Here is a 17,049-nt window from a genome sequence, read left to right as displayed (position 1 = left end):
TGTAGATCAATTATGACGATGTATGAATGTATGTGTAATGATTTTAAGGAAAATCCCAAAAGATGTTTGGTACCCTAAGAAAAGGGTAACTTCAGAATGAATTAAGGCCTCAAGATATAGAGGGCATGCAAAATAATAAGCTGCACATCCAACCCTACCAAATTTATTGCTAAAAGTTGGAAAAATATACTTATATATCAAAAACTAATCAAGAAAAACAAAACTAATACGTCAAACCGAAGCAAACATAAAACAAAATCGAACAATTATTTTGTTCCTAAACACGTGTACAGGCAATTGTGATCAAAATGTGAAGAATACAGCTAAGTTTGACGTAAGACGACATTACAATAAATGTTTCACTATAGACATCTATGCATGTACATCGTGTTTGATGACTTTCCTAATCATAGATAGTATAATATATTTTTATTTCTTGTTATAAAAATTTGTCAAAGTGTAGGGGCATTTTTGTAATTTCACAAATAGATTGTATAATTGGTCTTTCTTATATAAAAGGGAAGAGTTGTAAGTTGTAACTACATAACAAAGTGAATCCAACTTCACTTTGGACTCCTCTTTCTCTCCTTCTTTCTTATTTTGATCCAAGAAGTCGTCATTCCTTCTCTTGGTAAGTAAAAGAGTTTTATGATATTCATATTACACCATGCCTTAGGTAACATTGACATAATAACTTTTTTACATTCGTTTCGACTATTTTATTTTCAAAATTTTAAGGATCAACGTGCTCCTCTAGTTCCGTCCATGTTCAACCTTTCATACAAATAAACAACTAAGAAGATATACAAACACTTCCTACAAGTGCAAGTAGTTTTTGTTTAAAGTTAATTTTCTTTTTGGTCATGTGACATGTTATTGTGTTTCTATGCCATTAACATATTTTTAATGATCACCAAAATAGGGAAAATATGGAGAAACTGAATTCTAGTTTAGGTTTATGGAGAACACAATCCGATCAACTTGCACAAATGTTAAGTGAAACCATCGGCGGTGGAGAAAGTGGTGACGCTGCTAGCGGCGCGACGCATTCAAGAAAGCCTAGCAAACAATTGGTGCTTGCATCGCCCGGACGAAGTGGTGGTGGTGGCAGTACACACATTAGAAAGACAAGAAGTGCTCAAATGAAAGTAGAACTTGATGATGTGGGTAGTGGGGCCGCCTTAAGTCGAGCTTCGAGTGCAAGCTTAGGGTTTTCGTTCTCGTTCACCGGATTTACTATGCCTCCTGATGATATTGCAGATTCAAGAACTTTTAGTGGTGATGATATACGTAAGTGTTTTTTTTTTCTAAGTTTTTGATTAATCCTACTTTTCATATGGAAAAAACATGCATGACATGAGTAGAAAGTGAAAGTAATAATAATAATGTGGTATTACACTTAGCCACTTGTCCTTGCCATAAAGTTGGAAAATTCAAAATACCAACCAACTTTAAGATACAATTAAATAAAGCAATGCCATAATGATAACATGCTCACGTGTTATGAAAAACTGCGGTCTAATTGACGGGCACAAATGAAAAGGACGATTTTAAGTGAATCAGACAAAACTGATGAAAAACGTTACACCTGGCTCCTCCCTTTGTCGACTGAACTAGTTTTTATGACTAGACAAACCGTTTGACTTTTGAACTGATGAGACGTTTAACTAGTTTTGTCGGTCTGGTTTTTAAAACATTGTGTTGTGGGTTATAGGAAGAAAATGAAGATAACTTTGCAATTATCCAACTCACATGCTCCTATAGTCAAAAACACCTTAAAAGTAGTTGAAAATTTATATTATTGTTTTCCGGATTTTTCAAATGTGTTTTCTTTCGTTTGGTTTTTAGCAAGGTTGGAGACTCGCTAGTCGCTAGTCGGTCGTGTGAGGTGGGGACTAGCGACTACTCGGGATTACTCAGGATTACTCGGGATTAATCGGATCGGAACTTTATATGTAAATTTTATTATTTTTATAAATATGTATATATATACTCACACATCCATATCAATATAATACTTAAAAAGGTAAAAGTAGTTCAAAATACAAACTAAACTTACATATAAGTCATAACATAACAAGTCTCAGTACTTAAAATTCAAACATTAATAAATAGCTCAAATGTAATCATGATCCTCATAGTGTTCAATGATTTCGACACCATCCGACTCGTATTCAATCTCCTCGTCTACTTTATCCTCTTTCTCCGACTCAAATTCTTCGTCATATTAGGGTAAGGGATAAGAAAAATGGGCTAAAGTTGTAATCTTGGGCCTGTTTTGTAAGGATTTTAAATGGGCCGACTAGGGCGACTTGGGCCGACTAGGGGCGACTAGGGCGGCTTGGACCGGCTTTGACCGACTAGCGATTTTTTGACTGATTAGTGAAAAATTACTCAGTAGGAGGCCGACTAGCGACTAGTGATATACTTAACTAATTAATTTAATTTAAAATACCAATAAAACTCAGGAAAATGTAAGTTTATGGCCCATTTGAAATTATTTGTCATTACTCATGAGAGTTGAGAAATTAATCCTATAAACTGGGGTTTTTTTTTTTTTTTTTTCAAAGTGCAATAATTGTCGCAATTGTAACCAGCTAGCTTCTTGCAGTACTAGTACTGTACTAGAAAAGGCCCAAATAGTACTTTCACAGAAATGGGCCCATATTACCTAGAAAGTGGGCCTTATGGACTCGTTGTCAATCTTCTTAATCCTATTTAACTAATGGCCGAATGAGTGTCTTTATCTTTTCTTCCTAGCTTCTTTCTCCTGGTCCCCAACATGCATCAATCTGTAAGAAAAAACACACACTCACCTTTTATAGATGTTGGGATCAAATGTTTGATCATTTGTTCTCTTTCGATTCCATTTTGTGGGTCCCACGTCTATTTATCGTAACAAAACCGAAAAAAAAAAACAAATATGTCAATTGTGAGGTTGAGGGTGTGAAACATATCGTTAGCATGCTAAAAGTAACGATTAGCGTGTCAAAACACATGCCAAGTTGCAAAAATTTGAGGGGTGGTTACACCTTATATACAACATACTAGTTATAACTTTTTATTTAGATAAAACTTATTATGATTATTACTAGTTGTAATGTTTTTTAAGTGTTATGACTATAATGATAATAGTTTTTGTCTATATTCATATTGTAAAATATAGGTGTTAAAGTAGACTTTTGTCGCGGTCTTCATGTAGATCACGACACGAATTAAGCCCTTTCTTGACAAAATGGAGTGAATTTACATTCGAAACACACGGGTAGTTTTAATAACGATCGCAATCAAATACTAAAAAGGCGATTATAAGATAATGATAAAAGTTTTTGTCTACGTTTATATGTAAAATATGATGCGAAATTATTTAATGAATTCACATTCGCATTATACTTAAGAATACATTAAACTCGTCGACTAATTAAGTTTAGACACAAGAGAAGCATAACGAACCCACAAAACATGTTAAATTTCACTAAATGATTTAATTTCACTAACATAGAAAACACAGTAATTAAAAATATATTATCTAATACATCATTTAGTTCCAACCCAATATATTTTAAACCAACACTGTTGCAATTATAAACCAATATAGATTATCTAATATATCATTTAGTAGCAGCGGCAGCAGAGGCAATGGCAACAACAGCATCCATCGGAAAATATAACATCTGAATAGCTTAAACACAAAATCAATAGATTGTATCAAAAGATCATATATCAAAGAAACCAACTATTAAATAGATAAATATGAACGCTATTAACAACTATGATTTTGACCAAAATGGGAGTTAGGCATGGTGTTTCAGCGCTCGCTATGAGCGCTTCGTTATAGCGCTCGTAACTATGACTTTGACCAACAAAAATTAAGAAAAAAGTTGGTTGATTTTAAAAGTCAAAACTTACTGTAGCCAGATCTTGTTCTTGCCTGTGACACCGAACCGTTCTCCTTTTCATTATCTACATATAAGACCAACTATTTAAAAAAAACTAACTCAACATGAACTGGAGCCTCAATTGTAAATTGAATATATATATATATATATATATATATATATATATATTATGCATTCGCGACTCGTTATAGAGTCGACCATCAAATGTTTAAAAAAAACTATAAAGTGATCAACTAACCAATCCCTTTTGCTTAGATGATTTGTTGTAGCTTTGGTTGTTTCATACAGTAAGTCAACGTGCTAAAATAAAAAGGAAAAAAAATAAACATACAGGATAACAAACTCGCTAGTGGTATGTTTTATTATTAAACAATACAGATAAAACATAAATAACCTGCTAACAATCACTTCTTCACCAAACTCACATTCCCATTCAAAAGCCTAACAGTCACTTGTTAACCAACCACTCATTCAATCCTCGTGGGGGTCATGGATTGGAACATTATTTCCACATAGGACCATTAATTAAATGGTATACCATCCCCTTCCTTGATTGATGGTGGTTCCCATGGATTAAACCACGATTGCCACGACCCTCTCATTTGAAAATCTTAAGACAAAAATAAATTAAAAAAATAAATAGGATAGTGGTTTGGGTCATGACCACACCCTTAGGGTAGTGGTTTTAAAGGTTTTAAATGGTGAATTAAAAATGGATGACATGGTGCCTATGTGGAGGACCATGGTGGTCATGAGGGTCATGACCACACCCTATAGCCTAACTCCCACCGATCATTTCGCGCCTTACACCACACTCCAAGTTTCTGTAACAAACAATTCCAAAGTTGATCAAGGATTAAAAACCTTAAATCAAATATTTTCAAACCTAATCAAACACTTACAACTACATAATCAACACTGAGATCTTACATTTTACATTGACGATCATACCAAATGCCTATAGCAGATGCCAAATTAGAATATACAATTGATGCTTACTGAATCACATTAACAATCAATAAAAGAAACAACATACAAGTAACACCATAAACTTCGATATTATCCAGTACCTCATGATCAATTTCTCTTCAGCTAAAATAAACAACATACACCATGACGTAGTGAGATAACTAAAAGCCTAATTATCATCATAATCGTAAATTAAAAATTCTAGAAATAACAAAAAAAAAAAATACCTCGCTGAGATAACGCTTATGTGAGTGAAGATTCGTAAACCTCATCTTCAGGATCTCTAATCGACCCTTTCCTTTCTTAGTAATTCAAGCTCTGCCATAAGTGCTTCTTCATCATCCTCGTCATCACTATACCACAAAAAATATCATAAATATTAATATTAATGTAGTAGCTGAGATAACTAAAAAGATTTAGTTGATCTTTCTAATATACAAAACCTTTTAAGCACTTATGTCAACCAATCTAAATAGACTAAAAGAAAGAAAAAAAAAACAATAACAAATAAGACCACTGGATGTAACAAAAAATTGGTCGATCCTATAAGTGTAAAGTAAAACCATAAAGTTAACTTCAGCTTATTCATCCCAAAACAATTGTTTATGGTCCACAATTAAGAACAATAGTCATAGTTATTAGTTTTCCCATTCTACCTTTAGAAAAAAATTGTTCAGTTTCTTTTATCAATCGCTATTTTTTCAATTTTCAGATTAAATTTGAATTCATAAGTATATTGTTCGTAAACAGATCTGATCTATAGTGCAAATCTAAATATCTAACATATTCTTCATCAAATCGGAATTAAAACATCAAAACTCAACAAAAAGAGTGAGAGTAAGAGATAGCATACATCATAAGCTTCATTCATTTGATGAAACTGACCTCCACAATTCCTTCCTCTACACACATCCGGATGATACTGAAATCCAATCGGAAACAAAAACTGTTAATAACCGAACAAATCAAACTAAATAAAGAGAAACTATTTACAAATTCTTCTAAAAATAAAAACTTCAACGATAACTGCCTAAACGCCTTTTTAACCTCAAATTTAAAAGCATCAGGACGAATACTCAAACGGATCTCACGCAACAGGACTGGATGAAACACATCGTCGAATTCTTCAAAACTATGCTCACTAAGTCACGAACCCCAAAACCTGTAATTCTTCAAAAAACAAAACTGAAGAATGCATAACAAATTACCAAACATCCAAACCTGTAACATTGAAGTCGCTTAAGCTTCAATCGTCTCCTTAATAAAGTATTATTGATTACTACACAAAATTGGCACACCTCAAGTTAGTTAAAACTTAAAAGTAGCAAGGTAGTAAATAAAGATATAACAAACTCCTTATATCATCATTGCCAGCAACATCTGAGCTTCTAGGGACCTCATAAGTCCAACCTTTGATGCAGCTGACGACTCAAGTGAGCATGGATTCACCGATCAACATTTTCTTTGATAGTTTGAAGAACCTCTCAGCCAAGCATACGCAGAACATTACGGAGCCAACAACGCAAAGATACATAACATAAGAGACAAAAAAAATAGCTCATAAAAATGGTTCAGTTCGATTCTAAAACCGGTTTTAAAAAACTGGTTAAAAACCTGTTAAAAAACGGTTTCGGTAGTAAAACCGGTTTTTTTTTGTACATCTCTAATTATTGACACGATTAATTGACTATAAACATTAAAGCTTACCACTTTTTACATAAAAACAAAAACACATCAATTTTTGCAAACCAAATTGTGTAATAACACTTGACCATATACAAATCCAGATTCACCATCACCCGATTAATTGACTAACACATTAAAGATTTCCATTTTTAACATAAAACCCATAACACATAAAGTTTTGCAAACCAAATTTGTAATAATATTTACTGCAGACCAAATAACCAAGCAAACACAAATTTATAACAATACCTACTGTTCTCAATAAAAGCTTAACCTAAAACTGCAATTATCATGTCAAATATCTTCAAGAGATATTGACGATTCTATTGCAACTAATCACTGAATAAAACTTCAAATTTTACATTTCGCATAAAAAACAGTCCACTGTAACATTATTCATACACAAACAGAATCAATCTAAAGACAATTTTCTTGAAACTAAACCTAATCGAGTCTGTAGATTTTGTGTATGATTCAACCGTTTATCCTGCTCATTCAAGTCTGTATTTTCAGTAATCTAACGTAACAAAAAGAGATGTGTTAATCAATAATCTTATCTCGAAACAATGTTTGAGCATGCTACAAACATAAATCATCAAGAGTTCGAAACTAAGATACTACAAACATTATTGCTACAAGAATCTGTGCTTGCTCATAAAAAAGTAATACCATCTTACCTATGAGCAAACAATCAATTTGAGGACTTTATAACCTTTTTTCTTCTTCTTGCCAGTAAATATAAAGTTATAACCATTGATATATTAGCGTCTTTCCAAGAACATATGGAACAAAACGGATCCTCCATTCAGTTTTACTTCTTAGATTTACAAAAACTATATCTAAAGTCTAAACAATAGTTGGCCAAAACTACTGCCATCAAGAAATCATGGTGTTATTTAGCCTATTCACAAAAAAAATAAAAAGTGCTCTAACTACATCAAGGCTTTCTAATGTGCCTTTTCAAATTGTTTATGGTGATTTGAAAATCCATAATCAGTTAACCGATTAAAGGTAACAGACTAAACAATCAGCGTATCAGAATCATAATATTGTATGCCAAACACTTTTTTATCACTTTACGAGTTTACGCACACACCTATTCACCCCCTAAATGCTACACATGTCAGGTAAATTTAGAGTAAGAGAGGTTTAGATTTGTGTTAAAAACTGATTCCAACATTATGTCACTTGAAAAAAATCATTATCAGAATAAGATAATCACCAATCAATATTAATATCTAAACTCCAACTCTACATCAATCTTAAACGACATCCAAACACCCCCTAAAACTACAGATCAGATCAAACAAACACTTCCAGAATCAGTACACATGATCCAATACTAATCAGTCACCATTTAAGTTCGAGATCCAGCTAATACAATACAGTTACAATTACATCTTGCCCTACAAACAATTAGCACACGAAACAAACCCTAAAAATCCAATCCAATACAAAACCGAATCGTGTACCTGTGCTGATTTAATAGCCAAATCAGAACCAGAAATCCGTTTGAAATGCTCCTTCACCAGCCTCTTTGAATCATACTCTCTGATCTTCTTGCGTGCCATTATTGTTACGTTAAAAACCCTAGTTCTTCACGGATAAAACTACAAAATTAGTATAGATCTTAACTTAAATTAAGTGTAGGAATCAAGTATTGGATCAGATCACGAGCTTGATTCACATTTGAAATGAGTTTAACAAACGATTGAATTGAAATGTTGACGTAAATCTGTGAGAAAATGAGAACTTACACATAGATTCAATGTTTACGATGAGTTATTATTGGAAGATGAAGATTGATGATGAAGATCTGTTGAGATTGATGATGAAGATATGTTGAGAAAAAAGAAGAGAGTAAAGAAGATGGATTTGATCCGGATGTGGTATGTGTGAGAGACTTAGGGTGAAGTGAGGTATATGACATTTGAGAGAGAAAGTGTAATGATGGTTTTCAGAATCAATTAATGCAAATATCTAATTCCCATGCAATTCAAATTTCCCCCAATCTATATTAAGATTTTAATTGGTATTTATGACATCATCAGATCCTATGTGGCATGCCTGTATGATTGACAAGTAAGCAAAGTTACATCAGCATTACTTATCCTTTAATATATAAGTAGATTATTACAATAGCTATGAGTTATTGATGAGGAGATGATTTAAGAGTTGATACTCTTATTTGGACTATTTGGACAAGGGGAAACATGGTAGAAAGAGCCCAAACTTTAACGGGGCATAACTGGGGTTAGGAGAAGAGTTACGGTGCCCGTAAGCGATTTGGCCCAAGTATCATACCCAAATTCTAACGATTAGGGTTTTAGTTTAGTGAACCAAGAGTGTTCCATAAATTTGGCAATCTTCAATCCTTTCCTTATTTAACCTCAACGCGTAAATCACTAGTTAGCTACTCTTCGGTCATAGGGTGTACTCTAACATCTAGAGTGTTAAAAATGACATGACATGTTAACTAACATTACAAACCACTCTCTCCTTGTGTTAAAGGGCATTAAATGGGTTTTGTGTTAACATGTTAACCCAATTTTAAGACATTGAATTAATTATTATTTTATTTTTTAGACCAAAAATCACTAAAAGATATGGTTAGATGAAGTTAATGGAATTAAACCATTTCCTTGGAGTGAGACAAAGTGAAATGGGGAAAAAAAGTTGATGTGTCACTTAAGTGGAGTTAAGATAGGTTAAAGTATAACCAAAGGCCTTAACTTCAATTATTATGAGTCAATTTGGAATTTCGAAAACTTAACAAGTTTGACATATTTAAGAATTCCCTATAAAGTGGCACCATATGTATTGTATTAGGCATTTAGTTTCTTATCAATTTTTTTAGACTATGTTTATTATTTTTGCTTCCGCTCAATGTCAGTTTTGCTATGACTAGGTATTATTTAATATTATTTTTGTTATACACCCATAAATAGTTTATGGGTAATAGCTTACCGAGTTATCATTATTCTATAATGTTAGATTTTTATAGCCATCTTGCATTACATAAATGGAATAATCATCTATATTTATATGGGTTTTCATTTCTTATCCTAGGTCACTCCAACCCGCTTTGACCCAAACCTAACCCGACCCCATTTCAACTTGCCCATCCGGCCCGTTTTGCTAGGCTTAGTTACTCACTTGCAAAATCAAGTGTCAAACAAGGTTTAAAGCATATAAACACCATAATAGACATAGATTTGACAGTTAATAACAAAATCATGATAGGATTTAGCATTTTAGAACATGAATTGGGAACACATATTTGACATTAATATGCTTCTAACAGCCGAAGACATCGAAGCTGGCTCGCGTAGGAAGTTTCAGACCGAACCTACCTTGCCAATATTTCTAAAGGTACCAAGTTTTAGAAAGCTCACATCTTTACAAAACCTTGTAACCGCTGTCAACCCGTGTTTAAAAACAGATTAATTTCTCATTTGGACAGGGAAGGATGGCGGTTTATCTATGAGATCCACGCGACCCTTTTATTAGACAGGTTTTAGTCTTGTACATAGTCTCATATTTCATGACATTTGTGTACAAGACTAGCTTAAACCAATATAAAAACTTATATCATAAACATTAGATAAAACAAAAAAAAATGGTCTAGCATCAACCATCAAAACTTGCAACGCCCAGTCGCGGGTCTTAATTATCGATAAGTCGTTTAATTCTCTATATATATTTTTTTTATGATATGTAGTTTAAGGAAGTGTCATACAAGATAGTGATAAAAGGTTTGACATCAACAGTAGAGAAGGATATATTGAATGGAATAAGTGGTGCAGTGAATCCCGGGGAAGTTTTGGCGTTAATGGGGCCCTCGGGAAGCGGAAAAACGACACTTTTAAGCTTACTTGGAGGCAGGCTAACCGAGCCTGACCCTGGGGGTTCAATCACTTACAATGACCAGCCGTATTCAAAGCTCTTAAAGAGCAGGTTTGTGTTTCGTTTTCCATGTTTGTTTGTGTTCATTTTTCCATGTAATTACATTTTGTTTGAAGTTGTAATAATCAAAGATGTTTTGAGTGTTTTAACACTTATGTTTTTTTTTGTTCAAAAAAATTGAGGACCATTTATGAATAAAGTAGTGACTGTTAATTAAAATTTAACATTATGTTAAAAGGGCAAATAAGTATTTATGTTATATTTATGTTACTCTTAGATAAATGATTCTAAAAAATCAAGTACTTGAGGCCTAACTATAATCAGAGAATCAGTTTCAAAACACAAATAACAAAATAAAAAAAAAAAAAAACCTCCTTCAAAATAATTTATGGACATACACTTACATTAACTTATTAAAATGTCTAAGCAGGATCGGGTTTGTAACTCAAGACGATATCCTATTTCCTCATCTAACGGTGAAGGAAACATTAACATACGCGGCTCTACTACGACTACCAAAGACATTAACCAAACAAGAAAAAGAAAAACGAGCGTCGGATGTGATTCGTGAACTTGGATTAGAAAGGTAAACTTTTCTAAATGTTATAGGTTTCTCTAAACAACTATAACTAACTAGATATACAATTATAAACTATGAGTGTAGTATATTGATATAACTTTATATTTTTTTATAAACAGATGTCAAGATACAATGATAGGTGGTTCGTTTGTTCGGGGAGTTTCGGGTGGAGAAAGAAAACGTGTTTGTATCGGACTCGAAATAATAATCAATCCTTCTCTCTTGTTCCTTGATGAACCTACATCTGGCTTAGACTCAACAACTGCTTTGAGGATCATTGATTTGTTACAAGACATAGCTGAGGTATGCTTGTGCGGGTCAAAATGAGTCGGATCGGGTTGTGTTGACCACAAACATAGACTTTTTAACCTATGTTTACAAAATATAAAAATAAACAACTATGTTGTTAATTATGAATCTAAATTCTAGAATTAGGAGGTTGTCACTTCCAACTACGCGTGTCTATTATGTTTGACAGGTGGACCTATTTAATTAAAGAGTGAATTTCAAGGATTGTCCTTTATCTTTATACCCATTTTCAGGCGTTGTCCTTTGTATTCAAAATTGACGAGTTTTGTCCTTTATGTTTTCATATCATACACGTTTTGTCCTTTAGGTCTAACCCAGTTAGTTTTTTTCAGTTAAATTTGGTCATGTGCTTTGCACATGAGGGCATTTTTGTCAATTCAAAGGTTGCAGAAGCTTTGAGCTGTAAATCTGCGGTTGAACTTACCTTTGAATTGTCAAAAATGCCCTCATGTGCAAAACATATGACCAAATTTAACTGAAAAAACTAACTGGGTTAGGCCTAAAGGACAAAACGTGTATGATATGAAAACATAAAGGACAAAACGCGTCAATTTTGAACATAAAGGACAACGCCTGAAAATGAGTATAAAGATAAAGGACAATCTTTGAAATTCACTCTTAATTAAACAATTTAACTAGGTTAACCTCGACACGACGTGTTTAGTCAGGCATGACAACCTAAAATTTAATTGTTTATTTTATTTGACTCGTTTGAGATGAAACACAATTCACAACTAAATGGGTCGATAACTCGAATTCTACTAATAACAGACAGAGAAGACAGTGATTACAACAATTCATCAGCCATCGAGTCGACTCTTCCACAAATTCGACAAACTAATCCTTCTCGGAAAAGGGAATTTGCTGTATTTCGGGAAAGCATCAGAAGCTATGGTATACTTTTCATCAATAGGATGTTCTCCATTAATCGCCATGAATCCAGCCGAGTTTTTGCTAGATCTCGCAAACGGAAACATGAATGAAGTTTCTGTTCCTCCAGAGTTAGAGGACATGGTAGGAGATTCACAAAGAGACGCAAAAAGCGGGAAACCAACACCAGCAGTTGTTCATGATGTAAGTTACATATCATCATGCTACAATGCAGCATGCTTACGCTACAAACGAACCGAAAGAACACGAATAAGACCTTTTCGTGTTCATTTGTTAAGGAAATATATGTGTTCACAAACTGTTTATGAACGCTTACTGGCCGAGATTTTATGTTCGTTAGGGGTGTTCAAAACTATCCGTATCCGAAAATCCGATCCGAAATATCCGATATCCGAATCCGAAATATCCGGAAAACCGGATATCCGAAATTTCGGATATCCGAAATTTCGGATATCCGAAATTCGGATATCCGAATTTTTCGGATTCGGATTCGGATAGTGATTTTCAAAATTTTCGGATATTTCGGATATCCGAAATATCCAAAAATTTAATTTTCATTTTTTTTAGATATCCGAATATCCGAAAATATCCGAAGTATCTGAAAATATCCGAAATATCCGAAAAATATCCGAAAACTTATATTCGGATATCCAAAATATCCGTTTCCGAATATGAAAAAAATAACAAAAAATAAAAATTAAATAAAAAGTTGGATTTTCGGATATCCGAACTTTCGGATACGGATTCGGATAGTGAAATCTGGTATCCGAAAATTTCGGATATCCGGTTTTGAACACCCCTAATGTTCGTGTTCGTTCGTTAAGGAAATGAACGTGTTCGTTTGTTTGTGTTCGTTTGTTAGTTTTAGGAAACAAACATTCATGAACACAAATGAAAACAAACTAATGTTCATGAACACGAATGGAAACAAACGAACATAAACAACCGTCCATGAACAGAATATATAATACACTGATATTTATTAAATTTTTTATTTGTCGGAATTTTGAAGTATTCAAATAAAATATAAAAACTAAACACACTAATGAACTATCGAACACAAACAAATAAAAAAGGACCCATTACCGAACATTCACGGATCGACATAAATGAACAAATGCGGCCTCTGTCTGTGTTCGTTCGTGTAACTAAACGAACAAAATTTCTTGTTCATGTTCGTTCATGTATTAAACAAACGAACACAAAAAACTTCCCGCCGAACGGTTCGCTGAACGTTCAGATCGTTTGCAGCGTGCTACATGTCTAAAGTTTTGGGTTGTTAATTACAGTATTTAGTGGAGGCCTACGAGACACGAGTGGCTGAAGAAACAAAGAAAGAGCTTATGATTCCTGTACCACTGGATGATGATATAAAGTCAAATGTTCAGTCGATGAAACGAGAATGGGGAGCTAACTGGAGAGAGCAATATTCGATATTGTTTCGAAGAGGACTCAAAGAAAGACAACATGATTATTTTAGTTGGTTGAGAATTACACAAGTTCTCGTGACTGCAGTTATTTTGGGACTTTTATGGTGGCAATCCCAAGTTCATAGCCCCAAAGAACTCGATAATCAAGTAAGAAACATATTCCAGTTTAAAAAAAAAGAGTAAATTGTTATTTTCGTTTTTGACGTTTGGCCGTTTTTGCGACTTTCATCCAAAGGTTTGTTTTTCCGCATCTGGGTTGTGGTTTCAAAATCTTGCCATTTCCGTCCCTAAGGTTTGGCAATCTATAGCGACTTTCATCTCTTGAGATTTGGCTCTCGGGGACAAAAATGACAAGATTTTGAAACCACGAGGACCCAGATGTGGAAAAACAAACCTCAGGTACGAAAATGGCATTTTACTCTAAAAATATATATAAACATGATCAAAGTGTCTTTGTATTTAATTTGTATTTGTATCTTGCAGGCAGGATTGTTGTTCTTCATTGCGGTATTTTGGGCGTTTTTTCCTGTTTTTACAGCGATTTTCACATTCCCACAAGAACGAGCGATGCTAAACAAGGAAAGAGCAGCGGATATGTACCGATTAAGTGCATATTTTATGGCGAGAACAACAAGTGATCTTCCACTTGATTTGTTTCTCCCAATGCTTTTTCTCCTTGTTGTTTATTTCATGGCGGGGTTGAGACTAACCGCTGAGTCGTTTTTCCTGACCATGGTTATTGTCTTCCTATGCATTGTTGCAGCTCAGGTATGCCATTTTTCTTAACCATGGTTACCATTACCCCAAAAACTAATTACTTGACCTTTAAGGGGGCGGCATAGTGGTAACCGCTTGAGTCACTCTAAAAGAGGTGTCTGGTTCGAATCCAGCTTCTGCCTTTAAACCCCTTGAAGGCCACCTATCAAGCGCAAGTTGCTCGTGATCAGCTCGGTTAAAAGCTCGAAAGAGCCGAGCCAGCTTGAGCTCGAGCCTGAAATACAAAGCTTGTTTAGGCTCACGAGCCCAAACAATATTTTAGTTTTTTATTATATATAGTATAATGATAATGATGATTATTTATAACCCATTTAAACCCATTTCTAAAAAGCCCAAGTGGGTTTCAACTTTCAACTTAAGCCCATAAAACAAGCTCGAGCCGAGCTTTGCCGTTTAAGCGATATTGAAGCGAGCTCGAGCCAAGCTTTTAGCTCGTTTGAGGTTGTACTTAATATAGCTCGAGCTTTGGGTTTTACTCGCGAGCCAAGCTCGAGCCTAGTCGGGCTCGTTTACACCCCTAAGCGCAGCCTGCATTTCACCTGATTCCATTGGTTAACAGGATACTGGTGGGGTCCCGTGAGTATCCCGGTAACGGGTTCTCATGATTAAAAAAAATTGAATTATTTAAAAAGGACAAGAATAATGACAGGGACTTGGGTTGGCTATTGGTGCTACATTGACTGACTTGAAGAGAGCAACAACTTTGGCTTCTGTAACTGTAATGGCTTTCATGTTGGCTGGTGGATACTTTGTTAAGGTATGTACATATATATAAAAAAATAAAAATAATTAGAAAATAAAAAATTAATGGACTAAGGTTATGTTATTTTTGCAGGATGTTCCAATATTCATAGCGTGGTTACGTTACTTGTCGTTTAATTATCACACATACAGATTACTTTTGAAAGTGCAGTATGAAACCATTAGTCCTGTAATTGATGGAATAAAACTAGACAGTGGTTTGAAGGAAGCTACTGCACTTGGGATTATGGTTTTCGGTTACCGTCTTTTGGCATACTTGTCTTTGAGGAGGATGAAGATTGGTTGACTTTTGATGGTCAACTGTCATAAGTTTATAATTTTGTTTCATTTCATATATACCAAAGGTAAGGGAAGTATTGAGGGAATGAGGATAGGAAGTTGTCATGGTAACTGCAAGAAGAATCTCAAACATAATTGTAACAAAAACAAATCAATGGATGTTAATGTTGTAAGTTGTTGATCTTCATAATTGACATTAATGTTGTTGATCTTCACAGTTAATGCAAATTAGTACTAGAGTTTTGTCATTTAAATATTATGTTTTTATTTAATTACTGCATTGGTTTATAAATACGAATTAAACTTTTATAAACTCTCAAGTCTCAACAAATTAAACAAACCGAAGATGGTTAAGAATTTTTTTAGAATTCTTTAGAATTGTTTTAGATTTTTTTTTTTAATTTTTTAGATTTCTTTTAGATTTTTTAGATCTTTAGAATTTTTTTATTGTTTTTAGAATTTTTGTATTTTTTTTATTGTACACTTGATCAAAATATATTTATTCCTTATTAGATTAGTTAGTAATTCTTTGATGGACGTAATTACCCTTATTATCTAATCAAGGGTTTCCATTTGGATGTATATAAGGAGAGATAGCTAGAGAGATAAAGATCACACAATTACAATAATATCAAGAACTCACGAATTCGTTCATACTCTATCTCTCTCTCAAACGTGTTTATCAAAAACCTTTGAAAGCATGTGTTTTTTATTTTATTTAATGACAATTCGATTAATGCAAATTAAATTTTCCGATCCGCGAGTATTCGCGGGTGATAACCTAGTTGGTTTATAAATACGAATTAAACTTTTATGAACTCTCAAGTCTCAACAAATTAAACAAACCGAAGATGGTTAAGAATAGCTACCTAATACAAGGTTGAACCGAAGGGTTTATAAGAGATCCGGGAATGATCTGAAAGCTCAGATGACTAGGGTTAACAGATCCAAGAGTTTTAAAGTCATGCATGGAAAGATATAACCGTAGAAGTGTAGAACATTGATAGATCTAGTTAAGCAAATGATTGATTATGGCTATATATATTAACAGAAAACGTTTTATTAAGCTTTGTTTATAGGAAATGGTTGTCAAATTGTAGTTAGACCCACATGCATTCTTTGATTATAAGTTCCATGAAAATCTAAGTGAATTTGAACAAATCAAGCTATTACTGGAACTTGAAAGGTTTAATATAGAATATAGATGTTTTACCTTTTTTTTTTATCAGAATTAGGAAATAGAGAAAAGATTTTCAAAGAATCTAAATATTAGGTTTTGAGGTATACTCAATTTATTATGCATGAATGGAAACAACTGTCATAAGTTTATAATTTTGTTTCATTTCATGCCTGAGAACTCGCCAACTATCTTTATATATAGTTGACTGTTTTAAGCATGTTTGTCAAGAAATGTAACTTGAGGCCTTTCACGTATACATGCTTGTGGAGACTATATGTTCACTGCTTTTGTCTAGTACTAGTTTGTTTAAGACGATCGACATGTATTAATATTGTAAACTCAAAGCATGTGGTACTTTGTAAGTCGTAGTGCGATGAAATC

The 17,049-nt window shown here is 33.7% G+C and overlaps 1 protein-coding gene and 1 long non-coding RNA gene across 3 annotated transcripts; one reads left to right on the top strand and one right to left on the bottom strand.

The window, feature by feature from the left end:
- Positions 1-405: 405 nt before the first annotated feature.
- On the top strand, positions 406-15,703 carry LOC110880270 (ABC transporter G family member 22). 2 transcript variants are annotated; one of them, XM_035975268.1, is made up of 12 exons: positions 546-631; positions 923-1,290; positions 9,859-9,926; positions 10,018-10,068; positions 10,276-10,511; positions 10,891-11,046; positions 11,160-11,343; positions 12,121-12,423; positions 13,530-13,817; positions 14,154-14,438; positions 15,097-15,204; positions 15,283-15,703. In XM_035975268.1, exons 5-12 carry the CDS (start codon positions 10,387-10,389, stop codon positions 15,493-15,495), a joined length of 1,662 nt encoding a protein of 553 aa, XP_035831161.1. In that variant the 5' UTR covers positions 546-631; positions 923-1,290; positions 9,859-9,926; positions 10,018-10,068; positions 10,276-10,386; the 3' UTR covers positions 15,496-15,703. The 2 variants fall into 2 exon arrangements, with proteins under 2 accessions (XP_021984545.1, XP_035831161.1); XM_022128853.2 differs by lacking the exon at positions 10,018-10,068 and having other exon boundaries at positions 406-631.
- On the bottom strand, positions 3,464-8,284 carry LOC110880278. Its single transcript, XR_002559328.2, has 6 exons — positions 5,916-8,284; positions 5,722-5,790; positions 5,096-5,221; positions 4,138-4,991; positions 3,910-3,963; positions 3,464-3,682 (listed from the first exon to the last, which is right to left on the bottom strand). It is a non-coding gene; the product is annotated as an uncharacterized LOC110880278 (long non-coding RNA).
- Positions 15,704-17,049: the final 1,346 nt, after the last annotated feature.

The sequence above is a fragment of the Helianthus annuus genome, chromosome 1 (assembly GCF_002127325.2).
Source record: "Helianthus annuus cultivar XRQ/B chromosome 1, HanXRQr2.0-SUNRISE, whole genome shotgun sequence".
Classification (NCBI taxonomy): Eukaryota; Viridiplantae; Streptophyta; class Magnoliopsida; order Asterales; family Asteraceae; genus Helianthus; species Helianthus annuus.
The sequence above is the reverse complement of the archived record's forward strand: the minus strand, read 5'-3'. Positions and strand labels throughout refer to the sequence as shown.

Bases quoted from the DNA above. Each gene is read 5' to 3' on its own strand.
- LOC110880270 (XM_022128853.2), top strand. From the start codon at position 930: ATGGAGAAACTGAATTCTAGTTTAGGTTTATGGAGAACACAATCCGAT. The intron at 11,344-12,120 runs GTATGCTTGTGC...TACTAATAACAG, and splicing joins TGTTACAAGACATAGCTGAG to ACAGAGAAGACAGTGATTAC. The intron at 14,439-15,096 runs GTATGCCATTTT...GAATAATGACAG, and splicing joins TATGCATTGTTGCAGCTCAG to GGACTTGGGTTGGCTATTGG.